The sequence below is a fragment of the Ipomoea triloba genome, chromosome 12, assembly GCF_003576645.1.
Source record: "Ipomoea triloba cultivar NCNSP0323 chromosome 12, ASM357664v1".
Taxonomy (NCBI): domain Eukaryota; kingdom Viridiplantae; phylum Streptophyta; class Magnoliopsida; order Solanales; family Convolvulaceae; genus Ipomoea; species Ipomoea triloba.
In genome coordinates, this window is record NC_044927.1 from 1,087,975 (window position 1) to 1,103,014 (window position 15,040).

A 15,040-nucleotide genomic window follows, 5' to 3' on the forward strand; every position below is an offset into this window, starting at 1 on the left:
AACCCAACACCTAAAGCCCAATTCTTTCTACACTTGTTTGGATTGCTTAGGTAGGCCTATCTTTAGCTTGCAGGCCCGATTTAATTTATTTGATTTGATAACTCATTTTTCTAGACTTTGTCAATCTGAGTTTTTTTTAGTACAATTAACTCTGTTAACTCGAACTCACCCTCTTCCATGTAGAAGTGCAATCGAGTGATACTATACCACAAGATCTTTAGTAATGTAAATTCAGAGTTATTCAAGTGATTTCAAATTTCTCCATCACCTATACAATTTTACATGTCTTCACCCACCCAAACAAAAGGTACTATGTAAGACGACTACATTGTAAGGTTGATTAAACATTCAATTTTAATATATTGAATGCTTATTTTTAAAGTATTATAGATTTATTTTTAGGTAATGCATTAAAAATGAACATGTAATCCATTAAAAATGAATATGTAATATATTAAAATTAAGCTTTTAATATATTTAAAATGAACATATATATCATTATAAATCCATGAAGTCACTATTACAAGTTCATAAAATTACCATTATTGATTTATAAAGTTACTATTGTAAGAATGTATTAAGCTCAAATCAAAAAGGTCAATAGGCAACTCTTACAAAAAGTTAAACTTCGTACATTGTGATTACTACTTAACCAATTCAACTAAAATTTCCCTGATATGGCGATGTATGTCCTGAATAAGCTTTGCCTTGTAATTCTAATTATAAACTGCTAAAAAATCATTATAATTATCAAGTTAATAATATCACTAACTTAATTATAATTGCCTCCAATTTTTTATCCAATACATAAAATCATAAAAATTTGTCTCTCTCAATCAAAATATCAATAAACCGCCTTAATCCCTTGACGTGCAACGACCGGTTTCGTTTTCCAACTGTCTTTCTAGGGTTTTTAGTGATTAAACGACACCCACCGTCCCTTTCCCTCCATTCTCTCTCCCTCTTTCTCATTCTCAGGTGCGCTTCTATTTCCCATTCAATTTCACCTATATACCTGCAAATGTATTCGCTTCTATTCATATTACTGCATTTATAGCTCAATACTATTTCTCCGTCAATGGCAAGAGCCCCTGCCAGAACCCTCCTCTATCTCTGTTCCTCTTCCAAGAGAAACTTCTTTAGGGCCACAGTTTTTCCCTGCTCAAACCGTTTCCTCCATGCCCGAACTCCAGAGAAATTCCAAGATTACCCCTTCCATGAGCCCAGATTACAACCCCAGCCTCAATTCTTGCACACCCACTTCGCCCAATTCACAAAGTTTGGATTTTTTGGTTTCAGTGGACGCCATTTTTCGGCGCTGGTTGGGAATGATGGTTCTTGTTCGAGTCCAGGGGAAAGTGTGGATGGTGAAGCTGGGAATTTGGAGTTGGGAAAGGAGGAGAATGAAGATGGGAAGGTTGGGTGTGAGAAAAGACTGGATTTTGGTCATATAGTGGGCCGTGATCCAGTGGAAATTTATAGGGAGCTCAGAGATGCTAGCAAGGGGGAGAAGCAAACCCGGGGAGATTGGGATTCCTGTACTGAGATTTTTAGTTGTTTTGCAAAGTCTGGATGGGCATCAAATCAGGCATTAGCTGTTTATATTGGGGCTTCATTTTTCCCCACTGCAGTGCTTAAATTTCGTAAGTTTTTCTTCAAGAAATGTAAGACTGACATTGTTAAATATTTGGTCTCCCTTGGCCCTTCTCATGAAGCTGAGGAGTTCTTGTTTCCAATGTTTGTTGAATTTTGCTTTGAGGAGTTTCCTGATGAAATTAAGAGGTTTAGGTCTATGGTTGAGTCAGCAGATTTGACAAAACCGCATACTTGGTTCCCATTTGCAAGGGCTATGAAACGTAGGATTATATATCACTGTGGTCCGACTAATAGTGGAAAGACGTATAATGCGCTTCAGAGATTCATGGAAGCGAAGAAAGGGATCTATTGTAGTCCACTAAGGTTGTTGGCCATGGAGGTTTTCGATAAGGTTAATGCTGTAGGGGTTTATTGTAGCCTCCTCACTGGGCAAGAGAAGAAGTCGGTTCCATTTTCGAGTCATGTTGCTTGTACTGTTGAGATGGTGTCTACGGATGAGTTGTATGATGTGGCTGTTATTGATGAAATACAAATGATGGCAGATTCGTGTAGAGGATATGCATGGACGAGGGCTTTGCTTGGGTTAAAGGCCGATGAGATACATTTATGTGGCGATCCGAGTGTTTTGAATATTGTTAGGAGGATTTGTTCTGATACGGGGGATGAGTTGGTAGAGCAACATTATGAGCGGTTTAAACCGTTGGTGGTCGAAGCGAAGACCCTTCTTGGGGATCTGAAAAATGTAAAATCTGGAGATTGTGTTGTTGCGTTTTCGAGGAGAGAAATATTCGAGGTTAAATTGACAATTGAGAAGTTAACGAATCATCGTTGTTGTGTTATATATGGAGCATTGCCACCAGAAACTCGCAGGCATCAGGCTTCGTTGTTTAACGATCCGGATAACGAGTACGATGTCCTGGTTGCTAGTGATGCGGTAGGAATGGGATTGAATCTAAATATTCGACGGGTTGTCTTCTATAACCTGTCAAAATATAACGGTGACAAGATTGTCCCCGTTCCAGCGTCTCAGGTGAAGCAAATTGCTGGAAGAGCTGGCAGGAGAGGAAGCAGATTTCCCGAAGGATTAACCACCACTTTGCATCTGGAGGATTTGGATTATTTGATCGAGTGCTTGAAGGAACCTTTTGATGAAGTTAAGAAAGTCGGGCTCTTTCCTTTCTTCGAGCAGGTCGAGCTATTTGCGGGGCAACTCTCAAATGCCACCTTCTCGGAGTTACTCGAAAAGTTTGGAGCTAATTGCCGTTTAGATGGTTCTTACTTCCTGTGTCAACACGGTCACATAAAGAAAATAGCTAATATGTTGGAGAAAGTCCAGGGATTATCTCTCGAAGATCGTTTCAATTTTTGCTTTGCCCCTGTTAACATCAGAGACCCGAAAGCAATGTACCATCTACTAAGGTTTGCGTCGTCATATGCCCAAAACCTGCCTGTTAACATAGCGATGGGCATGCCAAAGTGCTCTGCCCGTAATGATTCGGAGCTCTTGGATCTCGAGACTAGACACCAAGTGTTGTCTACTTATATGTGGTTGTCTAACCACTTTGAAGAGGAAAAGTTCCCGTATTTTAAGAAGGCTGAGGCAATGGCAGCGGGCGTTGCTGAATTACTGGGCGAGTCACTGACTAAAGCTTGCTGGAAACCAGAATCGAGATCAGGCGGAAAACCTAGGATGCAGGAGAAGGATAATAGGTATGTTAAGCAAAGACCACTCATTAGTTCATATGAAATTTATGGCTTTGACTTTGGATTATTTAGCCCTCATTAGTTGATCATATGCTCTTTCCATGGCTTTGTAACCTCAGTCTTACACCTTTTCCCTTTTAAAATCTCTACAAGAATGTATATTGAATTCAGGAAAATTTTCCCATTTAAGTATTTAACACTACCTTGACACGTTCTAGGGAAAAGCGTGAGAAATCATTACCAGGACAGCAAGAGGAGAACAAGGTTGCTGCACAATGCTCCTAATGAGGTATATATTCTCGGCTTTTAATTTCTTCCATAGCAAGCTGAGCTTGTAATAGAGCTACAGTGAACCAAATGTAAAACAGTTGAAAACGTAAATGAGACTGTAAAAGAACATTTCTTCCTCAACTGACCTGCCGCGATTTCTTCTGTTGGCTGTCTGCACGTATTGTCATCAAATATCGTCTCCCATTTTAACTGTCTTTTGCATTTCAGGTAGTAGTAGCGGGACAGAAGGAAATGGATCAAGATTGTGCATTTCTGACTCAACGCCTCAACGTCATGATTTATTCGAAAATGGGTTCTCATGTGCGTTTCTTGGCCAAAACATACGCTTTCTCGACACAGATGGAACAGAATACCATTCTCGCCATTCTTCATCGGTTCGTTGAATGCCATACTCTGACCAGAATCCCGATGCTCACTATAATCAACTGGTGAATTACAGTAATAGTAAGCTCTTGGCATTGGATCAAGAGGGATGATTTGAAAAGACAGCTTGTTGGAGGTGGTAGAAGTTCAGTTTTTTTGTAGCTAATCTTATTTGTAGGTTCATACTCCTTAAGTCCTTTTCTTATACAGAACAAATGGTGATGAAAGTATTCATGCTGTGTTAAAAGCCTCCCCCAAAGTACATTCTTTTTGACAGTATTCCATATGAAAAAAGGTCAATTTTTGTCTAAGTTTATTACCGAAATGGTACAATTCTTTGATCATACCCCCTACTATTATATGATAACAAAAAGCGATAGATTCTTTGGTCATATCCCTATTATTATATATGATAGTAGAAAGTGATAATTCTTTATCATACTTGCTACTATTATATATGAGATTATACCAACTGGGTCCCTTCACCAGGTGTTCTAGGACGGAAAGGATGAAAATACCCCTATCAAACGAATATTTAATGTAGAATCTAACAAAAGATTACTTTAAGTAACATTTTCGTAATTAAGGGACTAAACCAAGCAAAAGATTTAAGAAAAGATTACTTTAGGTAACATTTTCGTAATTAAGGGACTAAACCGAGCAAAAAATTAATCAGGGAACCCCAACTGCTATAATCTCTATAAGCATAAACATAGTCACATAGATAAGCACACACTTTCCTATCAAGATAGCACTACTTCAAGTATTTCTATCAGTTTATGCATATTAGCTTTTCCCATACAAATAGACATCAAACCTGGTGTAGAGAGCACAATGTTATCAAATGTGGGAACAACCACATAGGTAGGCAGCCTGTTAAGGAAAATTACAGAAAAAAGGTACAAACAGCAAACCAAAATTACATTGCCATTTATGAGAATTTTATGTATGGCACTAAGGTTTTCAGGTTTGCTGTTTTTCCAGTCCTTTGTCCTCAGTAAAGAATCCATCACAATTCAATTGAACAAAAAAAAAAAAAGGCAAAAAAGTGGATGGAGACTCTTATTACAGGGTCTAAAATCACCACTCACTTCTTCAGCAATGTCGCGCTGCATTGTGCCATGATCTTTGATGCTCTGGTTATCGAGTCTGTCATGTAGAAGTTGTCTACGACGGGTTTAAATGGGGCGGGACTTATGGTTTGCTTGCATTCGGGCTTCAAAAGGGTCGAGAATGTTGCTGGTTGTCTCTCGTCTATCTCCAACAGATTTGGTGCAACAGTCCTCATCCGAGAGCGGATTGCCCCAAGGGAATCATAAGGCAGCGGGACACCTGCAACCTCAGATAACGCTCTAACTATCTTCCAATCATCCCTAGCGTCACCGACTGTGGGTACTGCTGGTACTGTGGTTTGAGCACATCCTTCTGTATTTACATACGTTCCTTCTTTCTCGCTAAAAGCTGATGCTGGGAGGATCACGTTGGCACGGTACACACTGCGGTCACCATGGTGACCTTGGTAAACCACAAAGGCATCACTCGGGAGTTTATCGAGGTTGACATCATCAGCACCCATCAAATAGAGAAACTTTGCGGAGTCTATGCATTTATCAGATTCTGGCACGAGCCCAAGGTCAAGAGCTGCGGCCTGGGCAGCGTTCATCAGCAATACATTGAGTCCATTCCAATCAGGTCTAACAACGTTTGCTTTTTTTGCAATATTCTGAACAGCAGCAAAAACTGCATCCTGATCTTCCCTCTCAAATATACCAGCACCGACAATGATGACCGGGTTCTTGGCATTTGAGAGAGCTGAGAAAAATTGATGGCGACCTTCGGCAATTTCAGTTAGGGTTTGAGGTCCCGTGCCAAGATGTTCATGATCATAGTTGAAGTCAGTAGCTGGGCCAATATAACCAACCTTAGCCTGCGTTGCACGAACTGTTTTACGGATTCTTGCATTCACCATTGCAGCTTCGACTCTTGGCTGGCAATCCAAGAAGAAAAATGCATTATATACAGAAAAAGGCCCAAGGAGAAAAGTGTTGTCCTCTCATATATGCCATAAAATTATTTGTTCCCTTTGTTTAATAGCAACCTAAATGCTAAAACTCAGACTTGTAACAGGAGGCTGTTGAGAAATCCAAATTATATTTATAAAAAAAAATAATTAAAAAAAATAAAAAGGTCAATTGACATTTACCTGGGTACCAACCAAGAGGAAAACATCTGCTTTCTCCAAACCACTTATGCCAGTATTCATAATATATTCAGACCGCAAATCAGCATTTGAAGAAATGCCATTTCCTTCACACAAGACGTTGTTTGACCCCAATCTATTCAAGATATCCTTCAGTGCCATCATGGATTCTGCATCAGACAGCTTACCAGCAACTCCAACAATTTCCTCGGGCTTAACTTTATGTATAACGTCAGCAACCACAGCTAGGGCATCACGCCAGCTCACAGTCTTAAATCGTCCATCTGCCCCTCGAATCATGGGGTCATTTAACCTTTGCCTCTTCAAACCATCATAACAGAAACGTGTTTTATCTGATATCCATTCCTCATTTATGTCCTACACAAGAAAATTTAGAAATTCACTACACCAGCTTATACTGTAAAAACCAATAATAGAATCTTGCACAATTGATATGGTCATAATTTGACCTTTAAAAAGTTAACTAGTTGAGAGCAACATCAAGACTCAGCTTAGGCATGCCTAGGAAAAACATACACAGAAAAGCAAGAAACTAAAAATACCATCTTTACACCATACAAACATTGCAAATCATTCCTTAAATGAAAATCTATGATAATTCGTCTTCGAAGTTCAAACTACAGAATCCTGATAGAAACATCATGAAAGCACTTGAATCTATAAAGCAAGAATTTCCTGAACATAAAGAGTGGACTATAGATTCACACAACAATTCAATTTGATAAGAGTACCTCATTCAAACGTGGCACAATGCGCAAAACCTCGGGACCCCTACTGTCAATTCGAATATTTGAACCAACAGCATCTGTAACATCAATGCTCTCAGTACCCTTTAACTCCCAATTTCTAGCTTTGAAGGCAAAAGGCTTTGAAGTAAGGGCTCCAACAGGACAAATATCAATAACATTCCCCGAAAGCTCACTTGTCATCAGTTTCTCAACATATGTTCCAATTTCTTCTCCACTACCACGACCCAAAATACCAAGATCCTGCACACCAGCTACTTCAGTTGCAAATCTAACACACCTGTTAGAATAACATGGTCATATCAGATCAAAGTTTGAAGCCATATCATGAGTCAAAATCATGTCCACATTTTGACAAACTGACACATGTGCCAGATAATCATTATTATACACAAAAATCACAAAACCAAAAGAAGGCAGCATAAAGTGAAGTATTTTGAGAACTCAGATAAATTTAAGCACAATAAAGAAACAGGTTGACAACTGTGCATTACATGCTGGAAATTAATTACAAACATACCTTGTACACTGAATGCACCTGGTCATCACGGTCTTGACCAATGGACCCAGATTCTTGTCAACCACAGATCTCTTCATTTCAGTAAAACGGCTCCGATCAGATCCAAAAGCCATAGACTGATCCTGGAGATCACATTCACCACCTTGATCACAAATTGGGCAATCTAATGGATGATTGATTAGCAAAAACTCCATTACTCCTTCTCGGGCCTTCTTGGCAACAGGAGTATTTGTTTTTATTTTCATTCCTGAGAAATAGTTTCCAAATAATTAGCAACATCAACCAAAACATTCAATTATCAAAACTACTTTGATACTCATATTAGAAAGAATCAGAATGCTCGGATTACACAAGAAGTCAAAACCAAAGCACTTTTTGTATCCATGGCTATTTGTCCACCCCTCTTCTCTCTCTCTCCCTCTCTCTCTGTCTGTAATCTGTTTACTCTTCTGTGTAATGCAATGGAGTAATTTTATTTTCATTTTTAAATTAAAGCTCTTTATATTTCTTCAATTATGCACCAATACACCACAAACACGGAATACAATAAGCATAATATAGGCTAAAGACTAAAACCCATAATGTGCAAATGCTAAATAATTAGAAGTATATTGCATTTCATATTCATATAGTCATAAACACATGACACCAAATAATAAATAGATAAATAAAATTTCAGTTGTTAATTCCATAACTATTACTCCTAAGAAGATTTCACTGAGAATTTCAATTTTCATTCTTATGAGACACAGTAATAAATTTTTACACCAAAGATCCGTTATGGCAACAAATCACTAAGCCCTACAATTTTTCTATAAGCTGCAAATAACTGAATAACCAAATATCATGACCTAAAAGCAAAAGGCAGGATCATAATTCACATGAAATTATGACGTTCTAATTTTTCTCCTAATGATTGAATTTTAATTAAAAGGAAGTGAAAGCAAATCATACGCATGAAAACAAAATCCGCAAACCTGGGAGTGCGGGCATAGCGCAAGAGGCAACGGGTTTGGGGGACTTCTCGACCTCGACGAGGCACATACGGCAGTTTCCGGCGATGGAGAGGCGGCTGTGGTAGCAGAACCTGGGAATGTCAACGCCGGCGATCTCGCAGGCCTGGAGAACCGTCATCCCCTTGGGGATTTTGACCGGGTAATCATCAACGAACACCTCGATGGCGTCATCCGGGTTGGGGAAGTGGACGCGGGCGCCTCCGACGGGATTCCGCTTGGGGAGATCCGCCGCAGCAGCAGGCTCTTGAGCAGCTGAAGCCTCGGCGTTGCGGAGCTCCGGCGTGGAGCCGATTGATCGGAGGAAAAAGTTGCGGCCCGCTGGGGAGAAAACCCTAGAAGATCTAAGGGTTCGAGAAGCGAGTAACCCCAATCCCATTATTCTTTGTTGTGTTGTCTCTCTTCTCTCTTGGCTTCGTTTACAGTGTTGAGAGAAATGGCTGTGATATGAGGAGCGTGGCAACCAGATGATTCCTCTGCAAAATCGCTTTAACTGCGAATTTGGGCTTTCGGGCCATTAGGTTCCTCATCTGAGCTTTAACCCATAGGCCCGATTTCAACCTTTTTCTGTTAGAAGACCATCCGAACTTTTTGTTTTTTATATTTTTTTATTACACAACTTAGCAAAACCTTTTACATTTGTCACACGACTCGTTAACACACAACACAAATGTCATTAACGAGTTGATTCATTAGTCTATTAGTATGTTATGAATTGAATATACCTATTATATTGTTCGATTTAATTGTATGTTTTAAAAAAAAATATTTCTAAAATTTTATTTTTTAATAAATTATGAATCGTCAAATCCATTTATACGAATTGCCAAAAATGCTCTTTATGTTTATTAATAAACTTGTAAACTTGTGATTTTATAAATTTCACCAACAATTCTCTGTATCTTAACATTATTATTTTGCATTAATAGAGATAAGCCAATATCGATACACAATAGTTGTGAAAACTTGATACCAATATTTGGTAATATATATTAAACGGTTTCTGAGTAAGTTCAGATGACTTGCAAGTAATATTCATTCAAGTTCGGAAATGATTAAGTTCAGATGACTTGCAAGTAATATTCATTCAAGTTCGGAAATGATTAAATGGACCGTTTAACTAATACAGATCCAAAAATAAGATTACAATTTCACTTTCTTGAGGTCTCAACTATTCTATGTTTCATGACCATTACAACATAAGCCTGAATTGTAAGAGCTAAAACCAAACAGTAGAAAAAAACCACCATAAGCAGCTTCTTGGACAGTGTAAACCTAGATTATGATCACGTCCCGTTGCTCTCAGACTGAACATATAACCCGCAAGAACTCCCTAATGCAGAAGTTTAGTCTCTGCATCAAGAACAGGACAACCCGAAGTCTTGTTCAGCTCGCTTTAGCACAGACGTCACCCTGTCAAAGAATTCCGGCTCGCTCTCCTTTATATCTTCCAGAGACTTGGACTCGTGTTCTTCAGCCTAAGCGAGAAAAGGTGGAAAACGAGAGAATAAGAGGTTTTCTGAATGGTTTTCATGTTTACATAAGAAACGTGTTTATTACCTCTTTAAATCTTAGAAGGATCAAGTTGGACACGGTCGCTCGCTTTGTCCTGTCCCATCTGAAACCGTATAGCCAACAAAATCGATGTACGAATTAGAGGCAATAACCAAGAAACTAAAGAGTTGGATAATCGATCCCTACCTCACAAGCATCAATTCGTTTACTGAGCGCCACATTGCACGCCCAACCTCTTTAACAGATTGGTCCCTTGCGCTTCTCCCATGCCACAACTCTTTAGCGACATACATAACTTCTTCAGCATCTACCTTAAAAGTGAAAAAATAGAGGACATACAAAAGATTATCATTATCAATTACGTATAGACAGCATTCTATGCAAATAATATGTGAGTTAAACTGTGTGAAGCTAATAACAAATTATTAGTTTCCATGGAAAGATAAATCAGAGACTATTTTCATGATACAAATGAATTTTTGAGGTCCGGTACCTCCACTTGCATGGCTGTTCCGTATACCAACTCTTCATGCTCTATGAGACGGTGGTGCAATATATGGTAATGATCCATGTCAAAATTGACCACGGGCTCCATCTGAACTTCCAGCCCAGCAAGTTGTGTCGCAACGTATGAAGCCATGACTTGCCCAAAAATTGCAGGTATTGTTCCTAGAACTGGAATGATGCGAACCCTAAAACCTGGCACTATCTGACATCCAAATATCAAATTTAGAACGCAGGCCCTTCACAATAAGAGATGACTACCGAACAACATTGAAAAAAAAAAACACCAATTTTGTCTCCAAAAGCATAAGCAATTGACGCATCAATCTCTAACAGTGTCGAACAGTAGTAACATTCTTACCTGGTAATCCGAAGGATTTTCTTCTTCTCCACTTGGTCCTTTAAATGGAAGCAACTTTGCTTTAGGCTTTTCTAAAGAAAAAACTATCGGAATGCCACCATCGATTCCATGGTCTTTCCTCAAGCGGTGTCTTACCTGTGCAATTGAATAGTTTAATCAGTAGCATGCATCAAGATTATGTAGAACACAATACATAAGACCGTATAAAAAAAATATTACAGCTCGAGATAGTGGATCATTAGTTGACTCTCTTAAGTCAGCCACACGTATTCTGGTGGGATCTGCACGTGCCCCGGCTCCTGTTGCAGACAGCACTTTCAAACCCCTACGTACACATGCAGCAAGAAGTGACACCTGAGAAATATATGAATAAACACACGAAAATGGAAAAAGTGAAGCACTAGAACAAATCACAATTTATAAAACTTGATTAAGGGGACTTTCGTAAGTGGATAAAAATGACAAATATTAGTAAATGAAACTGAGATAAACTAGAATAGGGAGATGAGTGGAATAAAGCTACCTTTGTGTCAATGTTATCAATACAGTCCAAGACAAAATCAGGATTGCCAGAAAGAATCTCCTCTTCAGAGGATGAATCATATAACAGAACTTTTGCATCTACATGACACTCTGGAAATATTGATTGGAAATGCTTCTTAAGGCACAAGGCTTTTGGGGTACCAACATCCTCTCTTGTTGCAACAGCATGTCTATTCAGTGATGAAACTGTCACCTTAAGATGCAATCACTAAATGAGGATCACAAGCTAGCACTAAAATGAACATGATAATGCCAATTGTGAAAAATATACAACATTAGCAACTGCCCAAATGCCAAATTTTACAGAAATTGGCAGCAATCCTATTTATAACTTAAATTGACAAAATGAGAAATGTATCCTTCCATTTTTGAGCCATTTGAAGGTTTAAAAAACCCCAAAACTCATATTAGAATTTAGGTAATGCAAACGACAAACAAACTCTCAGAGTCTCAGTTGCCCCACTTTAAAACACTCCACAATTTGATGTCTGAAATTATACTCCATGTCATGATTGTTTTTGAAAAGAAAAAAAAAGAAAAAAAAAAAAAGAGAGAGTCTAAAAGCCTTGCTTTAATAGGAGTTTGCAGAGAAGATATAAGCTGTAAGCTTCCAAGGGGAAACAAGGATGGTCCACGAGTGAATGTGCTGCAACTTATGGAGGTTCATATATGGTTCCTAAAGCTGAAACAGAGACCATTACTAAACCAACAACATGCAAGTGACTAAGAATGAGCAAGTAATTAGTGTTCGATAACATGTTATATGGCATTCTTGTTGTAATATCTAACACTAGGAGGTTCAATCAACATTACCTGGTCAAAATCCACTAGTAGTAACCTGCCAACCCCAGACCTCAAAAGCATATTAGCAGCATGACTCCCAACTCCTCCAAGGCCAATTACCACAACATATGATGCAGTCACTTTTTGTTGGGCATCGAGGCCAAAGAATTGAATATTCCTAACGGAACCAGAAAAGGAAGAAAAAAAAAGTGATTTGCTAAATAAAAGGTCAGATGGAAAGAGAAACCGCCCAGCTTAATCCATCTTTGTGCATATACTGAACCCATATTAGAACCTAGATGGCCTCAAATAGGAAACAAAAGAAGGGAACACAGAGATAATGGCAGGGATATGCATACATTCCATAATTGTATATAAGTCTTTAGCAAGGCTATCCTATGCAACGGGTTATCATGAAATGCAGTTCTTCTACTCAAACTAAATTCCCATGGTACCTGGTTAATTGCTCACAAACTACTTCATCGCTTAGCAGATCGGGATTGATCATTGTAGGATTCTCTTCCCGGAAAAAAGTAGAACCTGAAGATATTATATAGATAGAAAGCTATTGTAATTATGGGATATGCATGCTTAAAATCTTGATTTCAACTAAAAGAAAAAAGCATGGGAAAAAATTTGTCAAATTCCACTCTACTTGTAATTTAAAAGATAAAAAATAAAAAGGCCACCAACTGTATAACAAAAAATTGTATGCACCTAAAAAAAACATTAGCAACAGCATTATAGAAGATGACAACAAATATTCCACCATTTCAATCCTTAGGATAACATTATAACTAGGATTGGTTTTCAGCAAAGAAGCACAAAAAGAAAAGCAGTTTTTTCTTTTACATTTTGAATCAGATGTAGTTAAATGCATGTCAAGATACTCGAATAATTCCTGAACTAACACATCATTACTCATTATCTTACACAATTGTATGCTATCATGGAGGAGAAAGAGAACTTGGTTCAGGATGCTATCCAGTATTTAACTTTCTTTTCCTATGTGATTAAAGAATTGCTTTGTACATACTAATTTACCATTGGCAAAAAAAGAAAAGATTCTTTCTAATTTTTCGTTTTACAAGTTTGTTCTTTTATCTATATAACAAAAATATGCATAAGGTACCAAACTACCAACCTAATAGAGTGAGTGAATTAGTATACTCTGTAAGAACACCTCTTTGGTGCATAAAGGTGCAGGATGAAAATTATCTTCTCTAATGGATATTTATAAATACAAAGCATGGTGCTTATCTACTTGTACTACATTAACATTTTTTTATTTTTCAGTGACTTTGCCAAAAATTTATATACAATTTGCTATGTTCCAGAAAGCTGTAAAAAGTATTTTTTTGAAAAAATAAAATAAAAAAAATTACCATTTGCTTTAACTGCCTCTTTGATAACCTCATGCTTAACCGCCCTGCAAAAATGCACGTAATAAAACTTGGAAGATAAATTAAGCAGTTTTAGTGTTAAACAAATGGGAATTTTAAAAAATGGATGTTTGGGCGAATGAATGAAGGCGGATTTACCTGGGGAGGAGCTTGAAGAGAGAAATAGTAGCAGCAGAGCCGAGCAGAGCTCCGGCTCCGATCAAAGCTAGTAACTTCACTTTGTCTTCCATCTCACTTTCCGTTTAATCGGGTAATCGCCGTCCCGGAGGTTCTGGTTTAAACCCCTTGTATGAACATGGGCCTAAACCCGAATATGAAGCAACGTTATAAGTGGTCTTAATTGGGCTTCTGGACCAAAATAAAATCAATGAAAAATGAAATTTTCAAATTTGAAGAAAATAAATTTCTTATTCTCCATTGGTATTTTATTTTTCATGGAAAAGAATTACAATTTGAATTGCTATATTATCCTCATATATTTCATTTAATTATATAGAGGCATTTGAATATTTATCATATATTTCATTTAATTATATAGAGGCATTTGAATATTTATATCAATCTAGACTAGAATTACTAATGGAAATAATACTTTTATATCAATCTAGACTAGAATTACTAATGGAAATAATACTATTAATAAAAACAATATCCTCAGTTTATGAAAATCTAATTTTCTGAACGATATTCATATATTTCATTTAATTATATAGAGGCATTTGAATATTTATCATATATTTCATTTAATTATATAGAGGCATTTGAATATTTATATCAATCTAGACTAGAATTACTAATGGAAATAATACTTTTATATCAATCTAGACTAGAATTACTAATGGAAATAATACTATTAATAAAAACAATATCCTCAGTTTATGAAAATCTAATTTTCTGAACGATATTCGTGCATGCAGGTGTCGGTGCACGAGTCAAGCCTTTTTAAGTTCATTTTGGGATTTCAGTTGCACCCCCCCTTGCGCGCGAGAGAGAGCCTCTATGCTATACAATTTAATAAGCCTTAGAAAAACTCTTGTATAAGTAGTGGTGCAAACCACTTCTCAAACCAATGTGGGACAAAAGTTACTTGAAAGGTTTTTCTCTATATTTTTCTAACTCAAATGGGTCAACTTTGAGAACCAATTTCTCATTCACCCATTATTAGTTTTGAGCGTACAATATATCAATCTTTTCCTCTAACTACGAAGAACACGAATCCACTTTCACCCGATCTAAATCGAAAGTGGACCCCACATATATTTGTACCACAATATTGCCAGTAAAATGTCATTTTATGCTAATTTTTTTCCAACAGTTATTTGTCCAGAGAATATCAACGTGTTGAAGGAAGAAGATGATATATAGTGAAGGGCAATATCATCTTCACTATATATCATCTTCTTCCTCCAACACAACGCTCTACAGTCAACCAACAATTACTCAACTGATTATCCCATTACTCCCATGTAAATTTTTC

General features: G+C 37.5%; 3 protein-coding genes across 4 annotated transcripts; 1 reads left to right on the top strand and 2 right to left on the bottom strand.

Moving 5' to 3' along the window:
• Positions 1-903: 903 nt before the first annotated feature.
• On the top strand, positions 904-4,265 carry LOC115999833 (DExH-box ATP-dependent RNA helicase DExH18, mitochondrial). The gene is made up of 3 exons (XM_031239763.1): positions 904-3,306; positions 3,519-3,589; positions 3,799-4,265. The coding sequence occupies exons 1-2, from the start codon at positions 1,079-1,081 to the stop codon at positions 3,583-3,585; spliced, it is 2,295 nt and encodes a 764-aa protein (XP_031095623.1). The 5' UTR covers positions 904-1,078; the 3' UTR covers positions 3,586-3,589; positions 3,799-4,265.
• Positions 4,266-4,712: 447 nt separating this feature from the next.
• On the bottom strand, positions 4,713-8,968 carry LOC115999050 (NADH dehydrogenase [ubiquinone] iron-sulfur protein 1, mitochondrial). The gene is made up of 5 exons (XM_031238789.1): positions 8,419-8,968; positions 7,442-7,688; positions 6,907-7,201; positions 6,158-6,532; positions 4,713-5,941 (listed from the first exon to the last, which is right to left on the bottom strand). Exons 1-5 carry the CDS (start codon positions 8,831-8,833, stop codon positions 5,042-5,044), a joined length of 2,232 nt encoding a protein of 743 aa, XP_031094649.1. The 5' UTR covers positions 8,834-8,968; the 3' UTR covers positions 4,713-5,041.
• Positions 8,969-9,472: 504 nt separating this feature from the next.
• LOC115998322 (tRNA threonylcarbamoyladenosine dehydratase) lies at positions 9,473-13,922 on the bottom strand. Of its 2 annotated transcripts, none has more exons than XM_031237861.1 (11): positions 13,702-13,917; positions 13,546-13,589; positions 12,616-12,700; positions 12,191-12,338; positions 11,358-11,570; positions 11,054-11,188; positions 10,835-10,969; positions 10,463-10,678; positions 10,156-10,280; positions 10,015-10,072; positions 9,473-9,932 (listed from the first exon to the last, which is right to left on the bottom strand). In XM_031237861.1, exons 1-11 carry the CDS (start codon positions 13,791-13,793, stop codon positions 9,813-9,815), a joined length of 1,371 nt encoding a protein of 456 aa, XP_031093721.1. In that variant the 5' UTR covers positions 13,794-13,917; the 3' UTR covers positions 9,473-9,812. The 2 variants fall into 2 exon arrangements, 1 of the variants encoding a protein (XP_031093721.1); XR_004093881.1 differs by having other exon boundaries at positions 9,849-9,932; positions 10,156-10,276; positions 13,702-13,922.
• Between the last annotated feature and the right edge of the window lie 1,118 nt (positions 13,923-15,040).